This window comes from Austrofundulus limnaeus, unplaced genomic scaffold (genome assembly GCF_001266775.1).
Source record: "Austrofundulus limnaeus strain Quisiro unplaced genomic scaffold, Austrofundulus_limnaeus-1.0 Scaffold477, whole genome shotgun sequence".
Taxonomy (NCBI): Eukaryota; Metazoa; Chordata; class Actinopteri; order Cyprinodontiformes; family Rivulidae; genus Austrofundulus; species Austrofundulus limnaeus.
Genome location: NW_013952879.1, coordinates 88,898 through 97,748, shown reverse-complemented (window position 1 = coordinate 97,748; position 8,851 = coordinate 88,898). Strand labels below are relative to the sequence as shown.

Sequence of the window (8,851 nt, the reverse complement as noted above, 5' to 3'; positions counted from 1 at the left end):
GATTAGCTCTATTGTCCATAGAGGGTCATGTGCCCCATCACCTGACTTATTGGTTTGGATGCTTCGGTTGTGGTTATTTGGTGTTTGGTTATGTGTATGTAATGAGTGCAAGTGGGGTTCAATGTCCCCTTGTTTTTGTCTCTCTTTCCCTATTTGTGCTGGGTATCATTGGGGCAAGTCCAGACGAGGCACAGTTGGTATAATGATTTATAAATGTTAACAATGAAGCTCCCAGTAAAGACAGGTAGCAGAGGACAAACAAATATGGAGTGATCTTTGCATTATTATTATTATTACATAATGTGTTGCTATTACAAAATGAGGTCTTACAGCATCTCTGATCCAACATTTTTTTAACCATTCCAAACTAGACCCGATCTAGTACTGACAAGATCTTTTTCCAGCTTCTCTGTGTATTTCAATTTTGCCTTATTTATTTCATTCTCAATTTCCYTTTWRGKKRAWTTWAWTYSRWKAGGTTTCCTTCATGAATCGCTTYTCACTTTTTGTTCAACAGATTTTTTAACGATTTTGACAACCATGGTTTGCTATTAGGAAATATTTTTTACTATTTTTTTTTTCACAAAAAGTCACATAGCTACTAATAACATCAGTCAGCTGCTCATCACTATATGATTCCTTGAACATGTCCAAGTCTGTTATATCAAAGCAACCCTGCAAGTTCAGTTTGGAATCATGCAGTTGTGGATCTGTTCAGTGATGATTTTACCTCGCCTGAGGTTACAGGCTGAATCATAATTAACTGTGTTTTCTTGTTGCTSTCTAACTTTGGGTTTAAATCTAGACATTTTGCCTAAATGGTTTTTGACTCAAACATCAGCCTGAYRGCTCAGTGGTTAGCACCGACGCCTCACAAAAAGAAGATCCTGGGTTCGAWCCCTGGGTCGGACCTGGGGTCTTTCTGTGTGGAGTTTGCATGTTTTTTTTGTGTTTGCGTGGGTTTTCTCTGGGTACTCTGGTTTCCCCAGCCCCTCGAAAATTTGTACAATAGGTTGCCTTCAGACCCAGGCCAACCTTAAAAAAGAGATCTGTGATCTCAAAGGGACTTGCCTGGGTAAATAAAAAATATTGAKTTAAATACATTTTTACCATTGTTATCTTTGTTTTATTGTGAGTAAACACAGCTTTGTCTTTATCTCACAACTCCCAAATAGACTGCCGCTAACTCGGTTACATAAAGTTATCTCAGAAATAACCATCATTTATCTTTTGCCCTGTTCTTCCTTTTGGGGWCACTTGTGCCCATATCCAGCAGCCACTGTGTGAAGGGTAGGGTATACCCTTGACAGGGTCACAAGTCCATCACAGGACCACACAGAGAAAACAACCATTCACACTCACACTCAAAGACGGTTTAGAGTTACCACTTATCCTGACATTCACGTTTTTGGTCTGTGGGAGAAAACCCACGCCTGCATGGAGATAACATGCAAACTCTAACCATAAAGATCTCCAGCTGGGATTTGATCTTCTTGCTGAGAGGCGACAGCTCTACCAACTGAGCCACCATGCTGATTGAAGCAAACGACTCAACACAGTATCAGTATTTTCAAACAGAAATATTGAGATAAGCTGCTTCGATGCCAAACAAGGCTTCGTTTCATCACACAGTTTTCAGTAAAGTATTGGGCTGGTTTTGAATTCACGGCAGCGTTTTCAAACTCTCTCAAACAGACACAAGCCTAAGGGCTTTTCAGAGGTGTCATGTGAAAAGGTTTTCTTCACAGCTAGAGACAAAGAAGTGGAACAGACTGAAGCCAAACTCAGCTGAAMTGAACAGGTTTGACCCTTGAACACTAGCATTTCCCCATTTTATTTATTTATGGTAGTTTTGTTTGTAACTACATTTAATATTTCTATCAGCAGTATATAATAAATCAGGTGAAAAACTCAAGGATGTAATCATTTTTACATAAAGAAAAGCAGAGGAAACATTACAGCATATATTTCTTGCATTCCCAAGAGAACTGTGTTCAAATCTCTCAAAATRTTATTTCATCTTTGAACATTTTTTAAACAAGTGTTTTTAAACTATGTCTTCAATCTATTCAGTATTTCCTGATGGCACAACAACATTGTACAAATCATCATTTAAAAGGTTTTACAGTTAAAATTTTCAAGATGCATGTAGAACATGGATGACAGTTTGTTTCATGACACCTTGCCCTTTACTGTTTTATACACCTGAATGTTGAAGGTTGACCAGTAGATGGCGCCATAATTACCTGTATCAAATGCATCAAAATGCAGAACCATTTCAGCACAAATTCTTCATTTTGTTTCAGTGGTTCAGAAAGCTTTGCATTCTCCACCTCTACTGTAAAGTGTGAAAGTTAAAAAATAAAAACAATAATATTTTTTGTCGTGTAGAAAGCTTCTTGAGCAGATTCAGTTTAGAAAAACAAACTTTAAGCCAAACAGGACAAATACCACCAAATCCAAATGAATTGCTTCCATCCTCTACAACTTTGAATGCAGTTTTATAAATCATAAATCTAACCCTAACCATTAAAAATAAAACAGTATTCTGTGATTGAAAGAATAAAACACCCTGCATGTTCAAGTAAAATGACATTGAATTTAACTCAATTCAGTTTATTTATACTGATCCAGTTCACAAGTCTTCTCAGTGAATGTAGTTCAGCCTAAAAGTGATAAAAACACAAAACCGTTGTTTTATATTGTTTGGGAAAAGATGTTTCTAATTTATTTGGTTATATTGTTCAGGTGGAAACATGCAGTCCTTTTTAATGTGTGGGTCAAGGGACATATTTCAATTAAAAAAAAGCATGTGACATCACATCGAAACAAGGATTAACTCCCAATGTGGAATATGGAGAATTAGTGTTTTGATTAAAATGTTTGCAAAAATTGTATTTTGTCACAATATAATGAATAAATGCCTTATCAATGTATCATTTAAACGAACYGTCTGAAATATAATCCTAAAAGTGTTTTTGAAGAACTTTTTTGAGCAGTAGCAAAAAAGATTTTGAGAAAAATGCCTTCAAATTTTAAGATTATTCTTGCGAGCTAAGCTGTTGTTTCTTTCGAACTGGGAAATCTCAATGTTCACATACTATACTATACTATACTATACTATACTATATTATTACTTCCAACAATGGAAACCTATTCCAGATTGTCTCCTAGCCCTAATGGAAGCATAAATAAAGTAAAGAGAATTTGTCCAAGTACTGAACCCTGAGGAACTCCATGACTAGCTTTGGTATGTGACAACTTGTTATTAACATGAACAAACTGGAAGATATAAAACAAACATAATTAAACCATTTTAGATTTTTTTTCTGTAATCCCAATATCCTGTTCAATCCTCTGTCAAAGAATATTGTGATCAGTTGTATTAAATCYAGCACTGAGATCTAAGACTGTCCACTGTCTTGTGCCCATCTACATCAACTGTTCATCAACATTTTTTTTTCTGAATCTTTGGAAATAATGAAAACTTGACTTTGCAGACTCATCTGTGCTGTTTTGCACTCTTTGACTCAACAGTAAACTACCATTATTGCTTTCTCAAGTACGATCAGTGAAGTGAAAAGTTCCTTTTAGTTACATTRCCCTACTTGAATCCTATGGCAGAGCAGTGCTTGAGTGTAGGAGGTGTGATGTCAATTGGGAACTATCAGCCAACATTGTTTTCAGGACACCACCTGGACAACCAGTGGTTGATCCAGATATGCAGACAAACATGTGATTGTTGGTCCAATTAAGAAGGGGACCAAAGAAGAGTTCAGAGCCCAACATTCTTTTGGCAAAGTTGCATCTCGAAACATTAATTTTAATGACCTGATTTAACTGTATGTCATTACCACYAATAAAAAACAGTTGTACTGTATAAAGCCTTTGACTCAGTCKGCAGTTTCAGGTAGGATTTGATGCAGGGGCAGACTGGCATACGGGGCTTAATGTTGCTTCCAGAATAATGGGATATTTCTCACAGATGGGCCTTTCAGCCCATTTCAGTACAGAATTTGTGTCACTGTGAATAATGACTCTGACCAGCTTCTGCATCTTCATGAATTATTTTGCCTTGCGTATAATTGAACAGCTAAATGTGGCACAATCAGGCATCTGGAAGTGTAACTTGATGGATTACCAAACTCCAGGTTGAATTTTAGTGTGCATTAGTTTTACTGGCCTGCCAGATATGTGAAACTGAAAGAAGTGTAACCGAGTTCATTTTAACACTTTTCTGTAATGTTAAAGCTCTTGGCTGGCCTGGGAATGCCTTGGGATTCCCCCGGATGAGCTGGCCCAAGTGGCTGGGGAGAGGGGAGTCTGGGTCTCTCTGCTCAGGCTCCTGCCCCYGCGACCCGACCCCGGATAAACGGCAGAAAACAGATGGACGGACGTTAAAGTTCTAATCCTTGTTTAGAATTTTGCAAATAAGATTAATGACACTTGTAAAATGTGCTTGCTTACCTAGGTAAAGTAGTTCATGTTTTTTGCCAATTAAATATTTCAATAAAAATGTTGCATTCAGGAAATAGGGTTTTTTGTTTTAACTGTGTCCAAGCTTTTTTTGTATGTGGGCCAAAATAAAGTTATAAATGTTTACTAGCCACAAAAATAAAACAATAAACAATAAAAGAAAAAAGTAGACAACACTTGGAATTATTTTTATTGACTCACATTTGAACCCCACCACAAAGTTTGAATTTGTTTTTTAAAAATCATCCAACACAAAACCCAAAGGTTGATTGGAGCACTGAAAAATGTACAGCTGGCAGCTGATAAAACAGATTCATATAAGGTTTAATTTTGAAAAGGTGATGTAACCGTAGTTAGGCTCAATTTCTCACTATCAATTAAATCAACCCAAGTTTTGATTGATTRCACATAATTATTTACCATAATGCTGAAAAATATTTCACTTAAAATTGCAGACTTTAAAAATATTTTTTAACATTTATGTTGAATCTAAAAATTATAACAAAAATCCCCATTAAAATGAGCAAAAGATGCAGTAGTTTACCTGAATCTCTTGCATCTACAGGTCACAAATACAGCACGAGTACAAAATCACTCAGAGGGCCACACATAGCCTGTGGACAGCAACACCCCTGGCATAAGATGACTATAAACACATGCCTCCATCATAGCATTCATAGTAACTACAGAATCAACCCATCAATCAATCYATCAACCAACTTTATTTGTACCCACAGGTAAATTTTGTTACAGTGAAAGTGAGTTAGCTCCGTTCCAAGAAAAACACAAGACATTTGACATGGACATACAGTAGACACAACATGATTAAAAAGTGAAGGATAAAAGCGATTCATTAAAAGTGCGAAAAAACAGAGTCATAAACTAGTGTCAAAAAARGCTCAAAAAYATAWAAATTAATTTCAAAATTACAGGAATCAAAGCTCTAGAGGAAGTTATTCACACCAAAAACACAAAAAAAGAGGATAATTTGATTTATTATGTTAGTTATTCCTCCATGAATTGTTTGGGTCTCCCAGTATTACATAGATATTRCACAAACTCAATCAGTTAAATCCAACATTTACTGACATAAACAAAGAAATAGAAGTGAGATTCAAGTTTATTCTTTACTGCAATCTGTTCTCAGATGCATTTTCCAGCACARSTCTGTTACAAACTTTTGTTCTTTCGTCGGATCACAGCTTTGTTTATTTCTCTCAGCAGAGTCTCCCTGTTGTTCCTGATATTAGTTTTTGCTGTCTCCAACAAAAATGTAATGTGTTNTTTGACCGTCTTTAGCTTTGATTAGGCATGCATTCACTGTGACATTGTTTCAATAAGCTTCTGCAATGTCACAAGATTTATTTTGTAGGGAGTGGGTTTAACGTGAGTTAAGCTTTTGCTACATCTCTCATACACAAGGTTATGAGGAAAGTTTTACCAAGGTATTTTCTCATTACTTTTAATATCTTGACTGTGCGAGGTGAAAAGTGACACAATAAGTGAACGTTCAGACGAGTTCAAGTTGATTTAAGACTATGCAATCATTTATTTACACAAATTGAACAATTCATAAGTACACCTGATTGTGGTTATTCCTATAGCATGCGTCAAAGTTAAATGAGATAAAACTCGCATCTGAATTTTAATTCACATCAACTCAGATTACTTATGTAGAACAGTAAAACGTCAGTTCTGATGTTACAACCAAACAATTTTACTGGCACTTTCAGTTTAAGTTTTGGCAAATAAGACAAGAAAAGGAGGAAAATAAGATTAGTATTCCTACTACTTTTACTTTGTCAAGTGTGGTCAACCGGGTCAGCACGTCCCTTCTGCGCTTAAGATTTCCACATGACACGTTATCCAGAACACGTCAGTTTTACCTGGTGATGGCTTCTTAAGCAACCCCTGGGTAGGAACTGTCTCACCTCTGATCAGCCAGGGAACTTTTAATCGGCTCGCTCACTGTTCCTTGGGGGAGAAAGGTGTTTTCCCAGGTAACTTTTCGTCTGTTTCAGTCCAAGCCAGAAAGATTCAAGCTGTATATTCAGTTCCTTCTTTCAAAATAAAATCTCCCCTCGGGAGTTAAAAACACACTTGGAGACTTGAAGCCTCGGGGTGGGGCTGGCTGGCGTGCCGAACCCCGGCTGAGAGAAAACTCAGCTTTCCTTCCTAGTTTGGCATCCAGGAAGAAGAGTGTGTCGCTCAAAGACGTCTGTGGTTAGTCAAAGAAACGGATGACTTTGGTTCTGCCCTCAGGCGTAAGATGAGTCAGAGAAAGAAAGATAAAGAGATTTGCCAGCGGCGCCAGCTCAAGGCTAAAATTCTGTGGTTGTCACAACAGAATATGATAAAACTTTCTTTAGCTTTTCTCTGATAGACTAAGAGAAATCACTGCAAAACATTTATGATGATTAATTAACATATCTGTTTTATAATCAGTCTGAACCATTCTGTTAGTCCAGATAAATGAAACATTTTCTCAGGAAAAATCCACAATTATATTACTGTGTTCCCAGTAAAATAAAAACAGTGATTTACATAAAAACACAATGAAACATTGTAATGATTTTCTCTGTGATTTTTTATACCATTAATTAATCTTTAAAAGAGTAGAAGTGGTTCCACTTTTCTTGTGACAGTCATTATCATGATTTAACAAATGCATAAACATTCTTAGTTAAACAACAAATGAATCACGAACAGAAGAGATTGTTCTGTCCATTATCTGATTAAGAGAACCGAGGAGTTCTCTTCTGGGTTGAAATGACCTGTCATGGCCTAAATGGAGTTCAGTTTGTGACAGAGTTCCTGTTCTCTCGTCAGGCCTGTTCGAGGCCTGCTTCGAGGCAGTAGATCTTGTTTCTTCACTCGAGGTGACCCCTACAATTTCCATCCAGTGCTGCATTAATTTTTCACCAAGATCTTGTATTGATGATGTTAGAGTCTGACCGCTGAGCAAAGCCTTGCAGCACATCCCAAAGATTCTCAATGGACTCTGTGGAGCCAATCCATGTGTGAAAATTATGTCTCATGCTCCCTGAACTACTCTTTCACAATTCGAGCCCGATGACTCCTGGCATTATCATCTTGAAATATGGCTGTGCCACCAAGGAAGGTAAAATCCATTGCTGGAATAACCTGGTCATTCAGTATATTCAGATAGTCAGCTGACCTCATTCTTTGAGCACATACTATTGCTGAAGCTAGACCTGACCAACTGCAGCAAACCCACATAGTTAAATCTAGGTGGCAATGTTTATTTTTGGCTGGGCAGTGTAGTAYGCCTGTAATCAATTCTAAATTAAATTATGTCTTAAATTCTGCCCCCCGCCCTAAAATTTTTCCTTCTCAGAAGGATCTGAGCAGAAAATTCTAATTAGTGTGGAGAAAATTTAACTTGTCARCAATAAGAAAACTGCAACTCTGCTTAAACTGGTAAGGTGAATAAAAAATAATATTTAAGGGTTATTGTGTTCTTTAGARCAAACTTCAGACTTATTCTGTTATAAGCACATTAAAACATTAAGTCAGACCTTTGCAGTTTCTTCTGTTGAAGAGTGGCATGTAGACAATGGTTGGCTCGTGGTCTTTCCCTTCAAACACGTAGCAGTCCTTTGGCCAGTCTTTGTCCTCCAGTACTGTATCAYTGATCTCTGGAAAAGGCTTCATTGCCTCTGCTGTGTAGGCMCTGGTAAGAGTCAGAGTCTGCAAATAAGCAAAGGACCATCACTGTTTCTGTTGCCTAATCTTTTATCATCTCAGAGCTTTAGAATGTTTTATATCAAAGCATTAAACCACTCAGCTTRTGGCTGCATGGTTAGGGGAKTTGTCCTCCACTGAGAGAGTTGGGGGTTCAATTCCACTGCTATTTAGTYAKGTGTTGAAGTGTCCCTGGGCAMGACACTGAATTYCCACTGYCTCTGATGTGTGTCCCATCAGKGTATGAATGTGATTYAAGCCCTGGTCATTGAAGAATGATTTATATAGATTAGCTTTGTAGAGATACTTAACATAGTGCTAAATGAACGGGCAGTGGTGGGCAGYGCTAAATCAAAGGTTAGTTGCACAAATTCAAAAGCGCTGCCAAAATTATTTAGATCCGCAAGTTCTAAAGCACTTATACCCAATAACACTAATAATAGTTCTGCTGCTTCTTGGTCATTTTTTAGCGATGCATCCTGGGTACAGGATAGATTGGTGACAGGAAGTAAAAACATGTAGAATATGAAACCATCTTCACATCAATATAAGAGCATGAATTTAAAAACTGTTCCCTACTTATGTTATTAGGTGTGTATGTAGCTTGGGTTATACTTCAATAAGACGTGATGCAGCAGGCCATAAATTATCATAATCCATCCCTCAGCCC

At 37.2% G+C, this 8,851-nt stretch overlaps 2 protein-coding genes across 3 annotated transcripts in view; both read right to left on the bottom strand.

Annotated features, from left to right (window-relative positions):
• Positions 1-8,851, bottom strand: part of LOC106529932 (cytosolic phospholipase A2 gamma) — a 35,373-nt gene that overhangs the window by 15,123 nt on the left and 11,399 nt on the right. The gene's annotated exons all lie outside the window — the stretch shown is intronic.
• Positions 8,016-8,851, bottom strand: part of LOC106529930 (cytosolic phospholipase A2 gamma) — a gene marked incomplete at its 3' end in the record, with an annotated part of 18,179 nt that continues 17,343 nt past the window's right edge. For both annotated transcript variants that reach the window (XM_014025460.1, XM_014025459.1), the window contains 1 exon segment: positions 8,016-8,187. In XM_014025460.1, the coding sequence (XP_013880914.1) occupies positions 8,016-8,187 (172 nt within the window).